The following is an 18,622-nucleotide window of genomic DNA, read 5'->3' as shown; positions in this document are numbered from 1 at the left end:
TGAATTTGTATACAAGAACCCTCCCCGACTCGTTAAGCACAACAATAGGCCAATAGATCAATTATCGGGTGATTGACAATGACCTCGACGACACAAGTACCAATTAACGGATTAGTGTCAACATGTCCTGTGTTTTTACGACCAGTGTCCCGGACAGGCAAAATAGCTGACTTACATTGGTAAACTAAGATAATCGATTCCGAGATTTTTTTTTTTCGTTTTTTTTTTATGACTTTCCGGGACAAACATGCACCCTCCGTGACTCCGTGACAGAGATACGATTTCCGGGACAATCCCGGACGTCCGGGACGTTATCACATGTATGTTATATATTGTTTCCAGATGATATCTTAAAATATTACAACTATATCTTCGGCCAAGCTTATGTTCTTTCTACGAGTCAAACTTTTGAAAAGGCTAACTGAACTCACGTGTTTTCCCAAGCAGTTCACTGCAGATGTTGATGATGTTCACCAACACAGCTCTGTCCGATGCATTCTGATAACGAAAACATTTTCATCAGCATACTTAGAGAAAACATTGATCATACCAGGGGCTTTTTTATCAATTACGGGAAAGACACCCTAGCCCTTTTTGTTAGAAAAGACGTTTTTTTCAGTTTTGGGGGAAAATTCTCATGAGTACTTCTTCAAACAATTTGGACAATTCATTTTTACAAATGAAGTAAAAATATCAATATCACAGTAAGTATATCACTGTGATATAAGGGTCTGGCCCTTGGAAAAGTAGCCAGATATTGTCTAAGGCAAAGAAGGGTTGAAGGGCCCTGAATGCTGTACACGAAAGTTAGTATAATTTTGTTAATTTTTTCTACTCAACCCATATCATTAACATCAAGAATAATAAAAAGTTTCTGAGAATAATTTATATTATTTTCATGGATTTTTTTTGTAGTAATAAAGCTGCAGCAGCAGCAAATTTGCAATAATAAAAAAAGATTTGAACATTTGAGTATTGAATCTGAAATTCAGACTCGGGCTGTTACGGAATATGGCCATTGACTAGCACACAGTTTTTACTTCAGATAATGATTAATAATAGTTTAAGCAATAAAAATTATAAGGCCATAAAAATAAAGTAACTTTGGGTCACTGTAGCCACAACATTATATTCATTTGGCCTTACAACATTTACTAAATAATATATTTGACAATGCCACTCTGATCCAAGCTATGATCTATATGTGTGTGTATACTTTATATCACAACGCCAACAGACCACCCATTGATGTCAGCCCCAGTATATCAGTCTTGTTAGGTTGAGGGCCATAGTACACAGAATGTAACTCTGGTTAGAGCTACTCTGGTGCACCAGAGTACAGCACTGCCACACAGGACAGGACCCCCAATTACAACTCTCCTGGAAGACGCTTAGAATTTTTAGCAGTGAGGCAGGGAAACGTACTCATACATAACTAATATATCGGTAACAAACATGTGACCCCTGGATTTACATCATGTGACTTACAACTAGACCTTAGATCTGCCACTATGGTTTACATGTACAAATACATAATGAATATGTCAGGAACGAACATGTGTCCCCTGGATTGATACCATGTGACTTACACCTAGACCTCGGATATGCCACTATAATGTACATGTACAAATATATAACAAATAGCTGCCAACATGTCACAATATAATCTTACCTGTAGAATATCTAATGCACTTCTATCATAATACCTGTATGCCTTAAACTTGAAATACAGACTGACAGTTACACGTAGATAGAACACACATGCATATTTGAGAAAATCATTATAATCTACTCACATTTATTAAGATATAGTACAGACCACTAAGGACCTTTATGCATTATTGTGACTGACCAGTCAGCCCACAAACATTGAACACCTAGGGCTTCATTACCAGATATGGGAAGACACCCTAGCCTATTTTGGTGGTGGTGGTGGAGGGGGGGGGGGGGGGGGGGGGAGCTGGGTTTTTTCAGTTTTGAGGGACTTGTTTAAACATTTTGGGAACAAATGGGGTAAAATATCAATAAAATAAAAATAACTCATTATTATTTAATGAAATGTGAGATTTTCATTATACAAAAAAAAATAAAAAAAATACATTATTAAAATGGGGAATTTCAAAGGCTATTTTGGGGGAAAAACACTTGGTCCAGCCCTTGGGGAAGTAGTGGTATCGGCTATGACAAAGAATGGAAAAAAGGACCTGATAGCTGAGGTCAATTCAATGTTTGTGGGCTGATGGGTTGGTCACTGTATAATATCAGGAGTCAGTATTTTTTATAAGGACCACTAAATCCAATATAAATTAATTGTTAGATCTTCATCTATTTTTTTCTTTATAGAGACAGAGCATGAATTTTTATTTTTTAGTTTCCTTATTTGACTGTTTCACCATTAAATATATATGTTATCATGCTCTTTCTTATTGCAAAAGGGACCATAAACATGTGTTTCTAGATGAACCACAAACAAAATCATAACAATTCTCCTTTTTACATGTCAATGTTATATATCGACACCGTAGGTATGACTAGACAGTACTGGGCTGTTACGCAAATACAGACCCAAGTTGAACATTTTCATAGTCAATACAATTTAAGGGGTGGTAGAAAGGAGGGGTGGGCGGGGATGACAACCTAGCAATTAATTAATTGTCGCCTTAACTACATGTAGACATTTATACTGTTCAGAGGCCTGTTGTTACTTATATAAGTAATAAAGAAGAAACATAATAATGTAAGGCATAATCTATATAATAATAGTGAATAACAAAATAAATAATTAAGCAGCTATGTAGTAACCATGCATCCATGCATATTCAGACATATGTTCATAATCACCACTAAATAATCATGCACTGTAAACATTCATATGTTTGTCAACATTTATATGCTGTGGTATAATTAAAAGCATGTGAACAAGAGCATCGCCTGCGGGTGCTGAACGCTCGTCTGAGTTTATCTCTTTACAGTTTATTTACTTCATTTATTACGGTACATTTGATAGTAAACAGGTATTCCAAAGTTTGAAAGTGATAACTTTGATATTTTGCATGTAAGTGACCCAAGCACAAATTTTGAAAAATCAGACTTGCTAAAAATTACAAAGTCCAAAAATACTAAATTATCCCCCACCCAGCCCTACCCTTCCAAATGTGTGACTCAAAAACCTGGTGAGACTCAACATCTATTGGGTACAATGTGAAGAAGGGTATTAGATTAACAAGTTCCAAAAGTTTCAAAGTGATAGCTTTGATAGTTTCCATGTAAAACTTAACCAATGCCTCCAACAACGCCGACAACAATCAAGAGACGCCAATAACTGGTCATCTTTTTCAAAAATCAGACAAGCTAATAAGAAAAGGCAATCAAAAGAAGCATTACACTAGATTTAGTCAATAATTACCTTCAGTGTCTGTAAAAGCAGGTCAAGCTGGGCTTGGTTCTTCAATACAGAATCCCTGTGAATCTTTTCTGCAATAATGTCAGTGTATCATAAGGCTTTGTTTATTCATATTTCGAAAAAAATAAATAAAAAATCTTGTTATAAGACTGAAAGTAACACAAACTCTTTCTGAACTTAGATAAGATATGCATGTTATTATGGAATGAATTGCGTGATTTACGTCACCATCAGTATATGAATGCAGTAGGGCTGGTTAAAGTGTGTGGGGAGTCCATGCATACTTTAACCAGCCCAACTGTGCTAATAGAACAAATAATGACATCAATCTTGCAATTCATTGCTTATATTTACACCAGTAGCTCATTTTCTCTCTCCAGAATTGTTAAAAAAATACTTAATTACATTTAAAAAAACCTTACAGTTATTTTTTATCACCAATACTGTAAATAGATCGACATGACTTTAACCGGGAAACAGTTTATTATATGACGTCATAGTAACTTGCCCAAAGCACTAAAAATCTTTTCACTTCATAGTTGATACGATAAAACCCATTTTAGCATAAAACTGAAATGCTTATGACAACAATTGATTCATTCAACTATTCGTAAAGTAACACTTTTCGACATGATGATTAAAGATTTTGGTGTCCTGCTGACACAAAACAAACAATAACAACACAAACAATTTTCAATTTATATTAATATGCGATGACTTATGATCCCAACATATCCGAAGATGTTGCCTTTATTGGAAAATATTCTAAACTGCTGAAAGGCCTTTCAATTAAAGAATGAACGTTGAGGTGTAAAATATAAAACATAAACACCTAGTTTGGAAAACTTTGAATGGATAGATCCTTTGCAAATTAGTTTTTTTCCTAATATTGAAACAAAAAATGAAACCAGATGTTAAAAAATGAAAAGAGCACAACAATATGATGTCAATTCTGGACTAGTCTTCCATTTTGTTAATGTGTTTTTCCAGTTGTCAACAAGGGGCATCACTCAACAATTAGTAAAGCCAGAATTATGGGCCTTGTTACATGTTCATATTGCCACTAGTAACATGAACAGTTTAATTTAAATATCTTGAAAATTTGAGCTCTGGCCAAGGTTTTTGCACACTGTTTAAGACAAGAATGACACCAAGACTTTCACAAAATCTGTACAGATCAGCTTTAAACTAAAGAAAAGACAGTTTTTTACCCTGAGTGGCAATGATTTGGAAGATTTTGCATGTAACGTATCTCATCTGCTGGAGATCTTCGCCTGACTGGTTTTTGGCTGCCTTTCCTCCCAGCTTTTCCAGCTGCTGGAACATTGACTGAAGACGGGCACTGAAATATACCAATACAAGTGGACATAATAATAGAAGAGTGTTCTCAAGTAAGCTAATTTGACAAATTGAAGTATGAAATATTTTTGCAACCTGGCCAGTTTTAGCATCAACATTGCATTTAAGTATGTGGAGCAGGTTGTTATATTTACATTCACCTAATCCATTGTATAGATTAAACTTTATATTGCATTTTCCAGCTGCCATTAACACAACACAACAATGAAGTCATAGTTTTTGTTTTTTCGTCTTTGCGTAAAGGATGTTATGTTGTTTTTATTTCAATATTGCAATACCATTTGATTAGGGCATCTTCATTTAACCAATGATATACGATGTTGCAAAGATCAGCTATTCTTTAATACAAACATATGTTGTCAATTACACCATTTTAAGAACTATAACTGCATTTCTGCTGTAAGAACGCAGTAGAGCAAGCCCTTCATGGAAATTGCACATTGTTTTGGAGCAATGACTGAGTACTAGTACTATTTAAGGCAATTCTTACCCAACATTTCTTTCCATCTTGGTTTAAAAACAATTCTGTGTAATGAATTGATGTCCAACAGTCCTCTACATAGTGTCAACTGAAACAAGACATTTTGAAAGCATGCTATTCATTTTCAAAATACCTGATCTTAAAATTAATGAAAACTATGTATTTATCTTTTTTTATTATATACTTTACAGATTTTATCTATACACTTTTATCAGTGAATATGTTAACAATTCATACAGTGAAATCATATTTTATATCACATCGCTTGAATGATCCACTGCAGATGACAAATAATGTCTAGCAATAGAACATGGAATTTCCGTCATAGGCATATTAAATAAATGAATTATAAATGAAAAATAAATTAATGTCTTTGGATTTACAAAACACAATTATCAGTTCATTTCACACATATCATCATATACGAGCTACAATTTATAAAGAACACACTCACAACATATAACCCACGAAAACACAACGCAGTGTTTAACCCCGGCGTACAAACCAGCTCGCATACTCGATTGTATGTACTTGTGGAAATTAAAGAGGTTTCCGGGTTTAAGCCATCCCCCCCCCCTCCTCTGACTTCCCCAACCCTCTCCAACCACCCACAACCACGACATACAACAAATGAAAACACAATGCAGTATAAAACCCCAGCGTACAAACCACCTTGCATACACTATTGTATGTACTTATGAAAATTAAAGGGCTTTCTCTGATTTGGCCACCCCTACCCCATTCCTCGAACTTCCCCTCCCCTCTCCAACCACCAACAACTACAGCATACAACCCACAAACACAATGAAGTATTAAATCCCAGCATACAAACCACCTTGCATACTCTATTGTATATACTTATGAAAATTTAAGGGGTTTTCCGATTTTCGATAATTCCACCGACCCTTAAAAAAGATGTTATATTTAAATATATATGAACTACACTTCATTTTGTGTGAGTGTTTTTTTAATCATCATCCTTTTATAAAATTCTCAGGATTGGGACCAAGTATCTGAACAAAAATAGCTTGACTGATCAAGCTTCAGTTAATTGTAAATATTTGTCAAAATTGTCTTATTTGGTAAAATAATACATTACTGTATGAATCCTAAAAAGACAAAATCATGACAATGATCAGATGCTATTACCCACCAAACAGATGTCTGTCCACGATTTTTACATACGTAGAAGAATGACCAATTCTAGAGTTTAACTTGAGTTTGAAACAATTTCAGAAGTTCATTAAGTTCAATAAAATTACAAAATGTTTACAATTGTAAGTGTCTGCTCCAGAAAGTGTGAACAATTGTCAAAATTCGAGAATTATCGATTCAGATAAACTAATCCTATACTTACAAAAGCACCACTCCTTCAGTTATCTGATGAACATTGCTGTAAGTCGTAATTAGCAGACAGACAACGAAGAACATAAAACAATATTTTGACAGGTTTTGCAAGTTGCGTCCCTTGTAGTTACGGAAGCGGTTACTAGAGAAAAAAAATGTCCGTAAAAAATGCATATTCACGGTTACAGTCAACTATACGCAAGAAGACGCGATATTTCTACATCTATCTACAATAACATCTCATGTTCAATGCTGTATACTGTAGCATTTAAATGAGTTCATCAAACATTACTCACAAATTTTGTTATTCTCTGTAGACTGTTTAATTTGTGTATGGGTACAAATCATCTACCTAAACAATGCTGTATCAAACGTAACATATCGCCAAAGGCAGTGATCTCCGAATGGCTAGATTTGAAAGTATCCTTTCCTCTGAGGTTGGCGTTTACAAAATCGGATCACACTTGACTATTTTAATAACACAGTTGGGTCATACGTTCGCCTGACTCCAACGAGAAGGACAACAATGGATGAGTCATTGAAGAACACGAAAATACACGATGGCGTCATGCAATGTATGGAAAAGATACTATGCAACGGTCTTCACTCGTGGGGATGTTCAGAACATACAGCATCCATCATAGGGAGTCGCTGGTATCCAGCATTTTCAGAGAAAAGGACCATTGAGGCAGAAGTCGGAAAATTTCTGAAGCCGAAGAAAGCTTGCAGCCCGGACATGATCATGATCATGCAAGAATTATTACGCAATTTGGTCATAGAAGTAGCCCAGAGTTTAGTAACTATATCTTCCAGCGAGACCCAGATTGTGGAGAATTACATGAAAGTTGATTGAAGGCGATTTTAGGATCACGAGGAACGCCCACATCATATGAGGATAGCAACTTATTTCACATTGGTGAGCCCAACTTTGGAGTATTTAGCTTCGATCCGGAGCACCTATAGATAGCAACATATTAACAAATTGGAGACGATCATTATAGAGTTGCGGCATAAATTACACAGAAAAGGTACTAGAATTCATATTTTTTTTGGCGTGTATAGGTTAAGGTCACAAAAGGTATATAAATTAAAACTGATCGAACTGTTAAACCACTTTATTGTTGTTGTTTTTCACTGATTTGCAGGCTGTTGCAGCACCTGAGAATTAAAAACTATGAAAGCATTCCTGGAGATAAATTTCTGTAAACACAGCGTCACTTTGAAAATTAAACAAAATAAATAATTCAATTCTAAATAGTTATAATTTATTGATTTTTATTTCTTATTTTGTCGGTAACCAGTCTAAAGAAATTTCACGAGAGCTCCCGAATATTCTCCTTCATTACGGAGTATACCGAATTATGCTTTTGGTAATGTCCGTACGGAAATGGCCGAAAGATACAACGGGCATGTTCGAGAAAAATCCGGAGCTCCGGAGACTAGTCACGGGATTGATTTCCAGAATATTCGCATTTGCTTTATAAACAACGACATTTCACTTCGATTATCATTAAAAAAAAACGACTGACAGTGAGTTAAACAGAAAATAGTATCAACTTTAAACAGCAATCATGTCATGGTCAATTGTGCCGTTGTTAACGCGGGATATCGACTACTTTGATCGTCAGAGGGACCTGTATTCCAAGTGGATGCATTTGTTTGATGATGATTGGAGGGCCATGAGGTAAGCCTTTATATTTTCAATTTATGAATTCATCATTTTTGTCTAACATTTTTTTTATTTTTGTGAAACTTAATTGGAAAAATATGTAATTGTGAATTAAAGTTGTGTTAACGAAAGGTGAAATAAATGTCCAGCCTTATAAATATATTTTATTTTTCAAACTGCATATGGTTTGCCTTAGATCAATGATGCATTTTATCAAAAATCATTTGTCGCCTGGCCTATGTATAAGGCGAATTTTATAAGAATAATTAAGTGATATGTTGATTCTGTTCAGTGTTTCTCAACATTCCACTTATTTTATTTCAGATTCGACGATTCCGTGAGCCGATTTGACCGAGAATTGGACCGCATCCGTCGTGAGCTGCATGACCTAGACGCTCAAGTTCCGGAGCTCCAGGTCGCACAACCGTTCGTCACGGACCCGGAGGGGAACCGGAAGTTGTCGCTCCGTTTCAACTGCGACAAGTTCAAACCGGAAGAAATCACAGTTAAGACCACCGGAAACGTCCTGAACGTGCACGCGAAACACGAGGAAGACCGCCCAGGCAAGAAAGTTCACATGGAGTTTACACGAAACTACACGCTTCCGAAAAACGTTGATCCAAAAGGCCTAAAATCCACCCTCTCCAAGGACGGGGTGCTGCAAATTGAGGCCCCGGCGCCACCCGCGGTTGAGGCTCCGAAAGAAAACCTCATTCCGATCGAAAGATTGTAATAAACTATTATTCTATGTCGAAAGTGTCCTGGTGAACGTTATCACTTGTTTGAAGTTGGGATCACATGCGGAGTATTATGTATTAAAATCATGAATCATTACATAATGTTAATCTTTTCAACATATTTCATTTTTTGTCGACGTAGTAAAGACTACACATTTCATTGTTTCTATGTCAACATAGTTGATTTCGCTGTTTGTACATTTCGTAGGTCAAGAACAATTGTGTACGTCATTTATTACTTTTATTTGTTTGTTATTCAGGGGATTAAGTATGTCAGTATTTGTTTGATTTGTACATAAATAAACCTTTGAACGATATATCATGCTTTTTTTTAAAGATAACCTGGGGTGGATCGAGGATTTAAAGGGACTAGCCCATGTTTTGGCACATTATTATTTTCACAGTAATGCATCTGTAATCACTTCATATATTATGACTATTTAACTCCGATACCGAAATTGCAGAAAAAAACAATTAAGGTAAAATAAAAATGAAAAAAAAATCTGGTTTTAGTGGGAAGCTAAACCAACGCCGGTGTAACGTTGTAAACTGACCCCCATAGAATAATGACCCCCGGTCATTATTTTATATAGAATAATGACCCCTTTCTATTAAATACTGACACCCCTTATAAAATAATGACCCCCCGATTTTATCTATAAAATATTGACCACCACCTAACCTATTACTAACATACTCTATGTCAATTCAAGTCACTGTCGTGTTTCTATTGCTTATATTTGTTGTTGTTGTTGTTACTGTTGCTGCTGCTGCTGCGTCTACAGCTGACACAACAGCAGTATATATGACTTAGAGGCTCGGCTAAAAAATAAGCGTACATCTATTGAAAATGAAAAAAAATGGTTTTCATTTGAATTATCATTATTGTACGTATAAAGAGAAGTATTACAATAAAAGAAGATATACCTCATTTTAAGGTTACTATAAACTATTTGTATTTATTACCAAATAATTCTTATTATTTTCCTATTTCTAACTTATTCTTTCTTATCTAATCACTTAAAATAAACGTACTAAGTCTTAAAATTGAGTTATAGAGAACATAGATATTATGGGTAGAATCTTAGCTTACACCAAATTTTATTTAAAGTTAGTTTGAAGAGATTTTGATGGAAAAAAACTTGTTATGGGCGGGGTTTGAACCCAGGACCTGTGGATCCGAAGTCCGCCTCCCGTCCTCTTAGACTCGACCACGAAGCTGTACCGGATGGTCATTTTAGACGTTATTCTGTATCAACAGATCAAGTTCCTGCATGGTTAATACTTTACTCGGACAATGATAAACCGGTACAAACCTCACAATATTATACAAACATTTCATTATATTCACGGTCCATGAACTCAATGGATTATTTTGGAGAGTACAAATATTTGGTGTGATGAAAGATCAAGAGAATCCCAGATTATAACAGGGGTCAGTATTTAAAGAAAACAGATACTATTTTGTTGTTCTATAGGATAACAATTCTTCATTTTGCCTTTGGAGTCATGATATTATTAGGACCGGATGTCATTATTTTATGACCGGTGGTCATAATCGGAGATCATACTATTATGACCACCCGTAATAATAATATTACCGGGGGTCATAATTTTATGCCCCCGGTCAAGTTTGGTGAAGATCGCGTCAAAATGGGATTTCTAAAGCATTCACATGTTTTTTCTAAGATTTGACCTCGTGACCTAGCTTAGACCCCACATAACCCAGTTTCAAACGTGACCTAAATATCATTAAAATATTCATTTTGATCAAGTTTGGTAAGGATCAGGCAAAAATGTGGCCTGAAGTTAAAGTGGCTTGCCAGTCTTGACCAAAATGGTCGAAAAGTAAAGCTAATCGTATTGCCATGATTCCGCGCGATGCACAAACAATGAGACCTTCGGTTAATTGTGTATGTTTCAGATTTTTCGTATTTCATTTCGTTGCCTAGCAACGGGCTTTTTTTGTGCAACTGGTGAATATTTAAGAATTCTTTTGCTTGAATTGCTAATTCTTTTTGTGCTAAATGATTTCTAAAACCACTTTTCGAATGCTCGTGAAAAGGGAAACAGAATGATAATTATAAGTTTGTTATTGATAGTTCCATTAGTTTCACTGTGTGGGGCGTTTAAACGTTACAAAAGTTTGGGGTGCAAAAGCATCACCATACAAACTTTGGTGAGAGATTTGGTCTACGGAAATGATTCAAACCAATTGTCACTTACAGAGATTTTGCTTTAATATTTGGTTAGAGTTGCCGAGTGGTTAAGGTCGTTGACTCCTAATCCAGCGGCCCGGGTTCGATTCCCAGCCGGGGAAGCTGGAAATTGTGAAACATATGTTTCCCATTCAACTAGAGCCTAGTGGAATTCTGGTCAGCAACCCAGCGTTACTGGATTGAAATCCAGACATTCTCGCCGCCTGAAAACTAGCCAATTCTGGCTATCTAAAAGAGGGCGTTAAACTGAATATGAATAATATGAATATGAACAAATTTATGAAATAGAAAACAGGGGTCTTACCGTCATTTTTTTTACAAACAGCAATTACATTAAGATTTTGTAACGTTGAAACTTGTTTTACGTCGAATGACGTTTAGGCTACTTCAATGATGCAAGCGATGCAAATATTTACTTCCACCGCATTTTGTGAAATATTTCACGGAAAGACCCCCTTTTTTATTTTTTAAACTTGTTCGGAATTTTCTAAGTCGTTAGTAAATTGAATCGTTTTTCGTCGACCAAATCGTTCACCGAAGCCCGTATGGTACTACTCAAAGGTCAATTGCGCATTTTTAAAAACATTTAACGCCCATCATAGTGATATTTTATGAAATTTCCGATTGACAACAGACTTATATCATTTGTTTCCTTTGTCAAGAGCATCCGAATGTTGTTTTTGAAAATAATATAGCGGAAAAAAGAAGCCATTTTTACTCCAGATACTTCAATTTTTCATTAATTGTTAGTACGAAACAGCCCTTTGCTAAACAAAAAAGGAATATAAAAGATCTGAATCGTACAAAATGAAGGAGAGGTGTCCTTGTATATGAATACCAAATATCAGAGCAATACGATATCTTTACTTTTCGACCATTATTACGTCGACTGACGTCAAAGAAGACAGGCAAGCCACCTTAATACACTGATCGAATTGCGGTAGCATAACGCATCTTAAAAAAACAGCTATATATCGGCTGAGGCCGATGTTGTTGTTGTTGTTGTTGTTATTTCCCAGTTTTATGACCCTCCCACCTCTTTACGTGGTGTGGACATACCAGCTTTACATGGTGGAGGAAGGCACCAAAGGGATATTGTGTCTCTACGATGACATTGTGGTGTGGACATACCAGCTTTACATGGTGGAGGTAGGCACCAAAGGGATATTGTGTTTCTACGATGACATTGTGGTGTGGACATACCAGCTTTACATGGTGGAGGTAGACCCCAGGTGCCTCTCCGGGCAATTTTTAACTGGGTAGAACCACCGACGTTCCGCAAGCTAGCTGGTTAGCTTCCTCAAGATCTTGACCGTGAGCCTCGGTGGCGCAATGATAGCGCGCTTGCTTATTAAAGCGTATAAGTCTCGCCAAAGGGATATTGTGTCGCCGTATCAAACCTTTGCCAATAGAAACAGATGACCTAATGGAATGGGGATACATAAAGGAATCCTTTTGCAACTTGAAACCCCTGCAACTTTCAAGGTACACGGTAGAACAAACTTAGAACATAGATCACGAAACCCTTGCTTTAAAGGTGCATGACTCTTTGGTTAGAACATGGTATAGATCTAAATCATTTTGTTACCTATAAAGGTATCATGCTTCAAGTATTTCAACAGGCGTAAGTTTTATTTTCCAAGATTTTTCCAAGATTCGTTGAGGTAGTACCTTTAAGAGCCTCGTAACTTTGTGACATCGCATTATGTTACGCATACATGTATATAATTATTAATTTACCTTCTGTACAATGTAGTGTAAGCATTCTGGAACTTATAGTTACGGTGATTTTGTCCGAAATTTTAGAAGAAACATCATTTTGTTATTGCATCCTACATGCTGCACTAATTTCGTTATAGCATTGGTTCGCGGGCTCATTACGAAAAAATGCTATTGAAGGTAAAATAGTTCATTTTCTGGAGTGCAAGATTGTAAAAAAGGCAATTCATACGTGGAAAAGCACATTGTTTTATGCCACCCCTGAAAGTGATGTCAAATACCCTTAACCTTCTTTATGTCACCTATATATCACTCATAATATATACCTCCAAAAATAGGCGAAACGGGTGTGGGGTAGCATAGTGGTTTTATTACCTGTGACGCTCCTCGTCGTTAAAAAATTATTTAAATTTCAGTATATTGTTGAAGAGACATCCTTTTTGGATTTAGGGTATTTGTGTCACTTCTCAGGCGTTTTTAAGTAGTAAACGTAAACAATTATATCAATTTAAGCCATAAAATATGCGTATCGGTTGTGGGGAAGTCCCATGTTTTATGACCTGTGACGCCCATGACAATAAGATGTTGTTCGAATTTAAGGGCCATAACTCCCGAACAGGTGGAGCAAATCATTTTTTTCTTTCTGCACAACTAGGCATTGGTAGTAGTAATCCCTATAAGTTTGAATCAATTCCGTCCAATAATGAATGAAGAGTTGCGGTCACAAAAAAATATTGCTCGTACGCAGCACGGACGCACGCACGGACGGGTGTCATTGCCATATTCTCCTCCGATGCCTATAATGTTGTAAGTGTACCTTGGATGGGTTAAGGTTTGGGTTAGGGGGTCGTTATTCTATAGGGGGGCACAATTCTTTGTGAGGGTCATTTTTTTACGTGTGGGGGAGTCATAATATTATGACCCCCCGCTCATAATATTTTGACCGGGGAGTCACTATTCTATATAAAATAATGACCGGGGGGTCATTATTCTATGGGGGTCAGTTTACAACGTTACACCGGTACAGTCAAGGAAAAAAAATGAAAACTGACAACAAAACCATACTCTCACATGGACTCATAAACAAACATAAGGATAATTTAACATTTAAGCCCTTTGTTAAATAGCGTTACCTACGCTATTAAAAATCGAGGACTTGAAAGACAATATTTGAACATTTATCAACATTTGTTGAAGGGTTTCAGCCGTCAGTATCTTAGTTTTAACACGCTAGTAATGATTGGTCACACTTGATTTCGTCATACAAAAAAAGAGTGCATTTAACGAAAGGATTAGCGAGTCCCTTTAAAGGCCTAGTTTAAGCCTTTTTTAAGTGACCCTCCCCCCAAACAAAAAGAAAGAAAAAAAACTGTGTACAATACACAACCTTTGTTTATTGATCTTAATCTACTTGCCTTGATCCCTCCTATCAGATATCCGATCTGAGTACCCTGATGTGCAGTTTTTGAAGTTTTATTATAAAAATGGTCCCTGAATTGCCCTAAGCCAATAAACGAATACACAGGAAATTGGCCCCTACTGTGACACCAGTGCAATTAGCAGGAGATGCACAGCAGTGGATTATCATGCCAAACATTCCTTAAACTAGGCCTTTAACATAAGAGGAGGCCGACTTGACGGGGGACGACGTAACATATGACCTGTGTCCTCTCCTCCACTCCAGGAACCCTCTAGCGATGACAGTAACCTTTTCATAACTTACGATACAGTTTGTTGTAAATGAACGAAGCTGCACAGCTGGGGTGGATCCAGGAGTTCAGCATGAGAGGGGGCGAAATATGCTATCTTTTATATATTTTATAGAGTTATATAAAGGCTCTATACTTTGATATAAGTGTGTGTATGGGGGGGGGGGGGGGTCGAAGGATTTTACTATTAAATTAGTACATTCGGAGTTCCTCGGCCATTTTTATCGAAAACAACCTCGGGTGTATGCCGGTACATCAGTAGAAGTTGTTCGTAAAATTTTGAATTATAATTATCATTAATTAAATGAAGTGTTTAAGCTTGTATTCGTTGATCTAAGTTTAAACTGATTGCCAGTGAAGTGTATTATTGCAAACATAATTTAGATTCCCAAGAGTTGTCTCATTAACGATCTACTTGCAGGGGACTTAAAAATACCCGACTTTTGACACTGTAAACCGTCCATATACACTCGAGGTTGTTTTCGATAAAAATGGCCGAAGAGCTCCGAATGCTAAAAATGGAATGGAGACGACTAAATGGTAGACTGATACCCTACGTTACTTTTTGGTAAAATATTTTTGGAGAAAAGAGAACAGGGGTACCAGTCTAACTAAATGGAGGAGCGATTGTCAAAACGTATATTTCTTGTCGTGTACAGTTCTTCCTGAAGCTGCTATTTAAATAATAGAGCGGTTGCGGTGTACGCGTACACGTACGTGTAGCTACGAGTTCGTGTACACGCTACAGTTGAGTTTATAACTCGTTTGCGAAATCTATATTTCAGCTTGAACATATAGGCTCGTCGATACTAGCATTCATTTCTTTCCACGTGCTATCGGACATGAAGTCATTATATCATTCGTCTTGCAATGTACACCGTTACCTTTTTTGAAATCACAAACTATTCAGCTTCAAAACCTATAAATTGATGTCATTTGACCTAGAGAACAGACTATAACATCACAGATTCACAGACACTATCACCAAATGGAAGAATCTACCAGGAACTCCTGCTGAGGCTCCTGACTTGTTACAGTTTAATTAAACTACTTGATGAGTTTAATTCATATCCGGACTATTAGTTGGTATGGGAAATTTTATTAATACCTTTGAAAACGTTTTAAAGCTATGCCATGGTCTGCAAGTAGAACATTTGCCTTGAAAGCCTATAGCTACTGATAGCATACATTTCAGGAATAATCGGACAGGTTGTACATGTATCAGGGGCGTAGCTAGGCCGTTTCGAAGTATATGCACAATTGTGGTAAAATGGGCGGAGTGCCCTTATGCGGGGTCAGGGGGTCTCCCCCCCCCCTTGGAGCTCTCGGTTTTGTCATATAGGTCAGAATGATACTGTATAGCAAAATAAATTTATTAGTACAGGATCATCAGCATTCAATCAACGATTAGAATATATCCTACATTTTCAGCCAATGAAATTGCAGATAGGCACTCATTAAGTAATAGATTAAATCATTAAGAATGTCAACTGCCGCGCGTGTCTAAAGATCCACCTACTGACAACCATCCGATACACATTCCCTGCGTCAGATTCTGTGTTGACGATGTATCAGCCATTGAGGTTGTATTCTAAGTCAGGATTAAGGAGGGCTTGTTCGCGACGCTCACTCCGCCCATTCTTAATCATTAAGAATTCACTTCATGTAATCTAACTATTACATATTCAATTCAAAAATGCTATGTCTAAAACGGCTTCGTAGGAAATTCAAAAATGATAATTGTCTTAAATAATGAAAATGCATATGAACGTTTGTTAAAAGGTTTTCTTTAGCTCATTTAACATTTTCAACACGAAACAAACTTCTATTTCAAAGCAAAAAGTCGTTAAAAGTATGCACTGAAGGAAATTGTCAACGATTACTCCATAACATTACACCCGAAAGAGTAATGCAATACGTCGATCCTTCTTCTGGGCGAAGATGTCGTTTACCTGTTGCGTTTCGATTTCCCGTTCACGGTAAACGTGAAGCAGTCCAAGACCGGACAAGTGACGACAAATTGGGAGGGGGGGGGGTATATAAAAAGATCCTTCACATTGTTATGTAATGTTACAGAAGGTATACTCCAGAAAAAGTCAAGGACAATTTCTGTCGGATTTATAAGTATAAACACAAGCTGCAATGAGCCATTAGTTTACCGAGTCGTGAACCTTCATTAAGCATATTTTTTACCCGCAGTATATTCAATAATTTTGAGAAATGGGTCTTGCCAATATCTGCAGAGAATATTTGTGTATCATTTTTAAAATCAAAATATGTGATGTATCGTCCTCTTATATCAAATGTTACGGGGCACTACACATTTAATTATGCTTCACAAATAACCTAAACAAAATGTACCACTATGGGGAGGAAAACTAATAGAAATGTTCCCATTTTGCTGCTAAGAGTTTAGTTTATCAGAATTGTCAACTGTTTAAAGATTATTTTTGAACATGACAAGATGAGGAGGTTCAAGGTTGGCGTTTGACATTTTGAAACTGGCCGCTTTGTAAACATCTTTCGGATATATTCAGTATTTATCGACGATTCATGTATGACTCAACAATAAGGGAAACTACTCACCAGGCTTGTATAACTTGTATAACTGGCCCTATATACTGCATGGATAAAAAAGTCGTTCCTTCAACTAAACGGTGAACGAGGCTCTTACTGAATAATGGGATTTTTTTTTTAATTGTATTGTTTCACATATTCAAAATAGGCGGCCCGCGAAAGCTTCAACCCTCTAACCCTTCAGTTTTTATTGCATTTTTGGCCCCAAATATTTTCTGTCTGTGCGACGAATTGTACGCACGGGCGTATTGTGCGTAACGGCAGCTACGCCACTGTACAGTATAATACTACACATTTTGCAATTGAAATACTTGTATATAGCTTAAGTTAACAATACACCTCTTGAAAAAGAGTACTAACTGTGGAAGATGCCATAAATACGGATGGCAAAGCTCCATCAATCTGCCAATAACGTTGACAAAGTTATTGCCCTTTGTAGAGGTTTTGTTAAATTCTCTTTTAAAGTTATACACATTATAGGAGAACATTCTTACAGAAAATGCAACTTCAATAATTCCAGTACTGCTAAACCTTATCTGATTATATTTAACAAAAAGTAAATAGGGAACAGACATTCATATTGGCCTTGTAATCCCATTAGCTGTACTGTGGTAACAACATTATTAATGAATTGCACTGTCGATCAGCACCTTCAGTGCTTTGATTTTTAGCACAACAGGGAGTGAAAGATTTGTTGTCGCCTATCATAATCGATATACGCCGCTACTCGTATTGTCATTTTTTTAAAATCATTACATCGTATTTAAATCTGAACACTGTCTTGATTGACTTTTTGTGTTGTTTATCTTTTCTTTTGGGTATAAACACTATTTAAATCAACAAAAACACATGGTGACTTGTTTCATTTATCATACAATGTACATTCCAAAGATACACAATGCATTCATAGTAAACAAGTCAAGTCCATCCGGTGGCCACAGCACATAACCAAGTGCCATACATTGGTCACAGCGCTGAGAGCCATGCAGGGGATGGAAGGCTCAGACTATCTCTCGCCATAGCTCAAAGTCGAGTGCAGTGTAGTCGCTGCAGGCCTGGATCGGAATCTGTGGTAGGGGATTAACGAGAAGCCAGCGAGGGAGTTCGTCGGCAGAGGTGTTGTCGCATATTATATTTGATAGCCTCAACTGGCGAAGGTTGTTTAGCTGGCCTGCGTAGGAAATGTTAATTTGTTATATTATATAGTTATTCTAATATAGTTAATCTAGTCTATATGTGATTATAAAGAATGAGAAGTTAAATTATTAGATGATTTCATCACGTGTCTATTCATAAACAGTAAGCAATCTACTATGATAGCATTTTGAGAGACTTCTCCTACACCATCACCCACCTTCAGTAAAGCCCGCCTCCCTATTTTCAAAGAAAAGCCGGTCTCCTG

At 36.6% G+C, this 18,622-nt stretch overlaps 3 protein-coding genes across 3 annotated transcripts in view; 1 reads left to right on the top strand and 2 right to left on the bottom strand.

Moving 5' to 3' along the window:
• LOC128228151 (cytosolic carboxypeptidase 1-like) overlaps window positions 1-6,713 on the bottom strand; it is a 32,160-nt gene extending 25,447 nt beyond the window's left edge. The window contains exons 1-5 of the mRNA XM_052939298.1: window positions 6,601-6,713; window positions 5,253-5,331; window positions 4,615-4,745; window positions 3,407-3,474; window positions 432-498 (exon numbers count right to left, since the gene is read on the bottom strand). Coding sequence (XP_052795258.1) covers window positions 432-498; window positions 3,407-3,474; window positions 4,615-4,745; window positions 5,253-5,269 — 283 coding nt within the window. The 5' untranslated portion in view covers window positions 5,270-5,331; window positions 6,601-6,713. The remainder of the gene's footprint in view (window positions 1-431; window positions 499-3,406; window positions 3,475-4,614; window positions 4,746-5,252; window positions 5,332-6,600) is intronic.
• A 1,372-nt stretch (window positions 6,714-8,085) lies between these two features.
• On the top strand, window positions 8,086-9,313 carry LOC128228729 (heat shock protein 27-like). Its single transcript, XM_052940208.1, has 2 exons — window positions 8,086-8,274; window positions 8,584-9,313. Exons 1-2 carry the CDS (start codon window positions 8,162-8,164, stop codon window positions 8,990-8,992), a joined length of 522 nt encoding a protein of 173 aa, XP_052796168.1. The 5' UTR covers window positions 8,086-8,161; the 3' UTR covers window positions 8,993-9,313.
• An 8,797-nt stretch (window positions 9,314-18,110) lies between these two features.
• LOC128229367 (peroxidase-like) overlaps window positions 18,111-18,622 on the bottom strand; it is a 17,563-nt gene continuing 17,051 nt past the window's right edge. The window contains exons 11-12 of the mRNA XM_052941251.1: window positions 18,575-18,622; window positions 18,111-18,391 (exon numbers count right to left, since the gene is read on the bottom strand). The exon at window positions 18,575-18,622 is cut by the window's right edge and continues 119 nt beyond it. Coding sequence (XP_052797211.1) covers window positions 18,222-18,391; window positions 18,575-18,622 — 218 coding nt within the window. The 3' untranslated portion in view covers window positions 18,111-18,221. The remainder of the gene's footprint in view (window positions 18,392-18,574) is intronic.

Source organism: Mya arenaria, chromosome 3 (genome assembly GCF_026914265.1).
Source record: "Mya arenaria isolate MELC-2E11 chromosome 3, ASM2691426v1".
NCBI lineage: Eukaryota > Metazoa > Mollusca > Bivalvia > Myida > Myidae > Mya > Mya arenaria.
The sequence above is the reverse complement of the archived record's forward strand: the minus strand, read 5'-3'. Positions and strand labels throughout refer to the sequence as shown.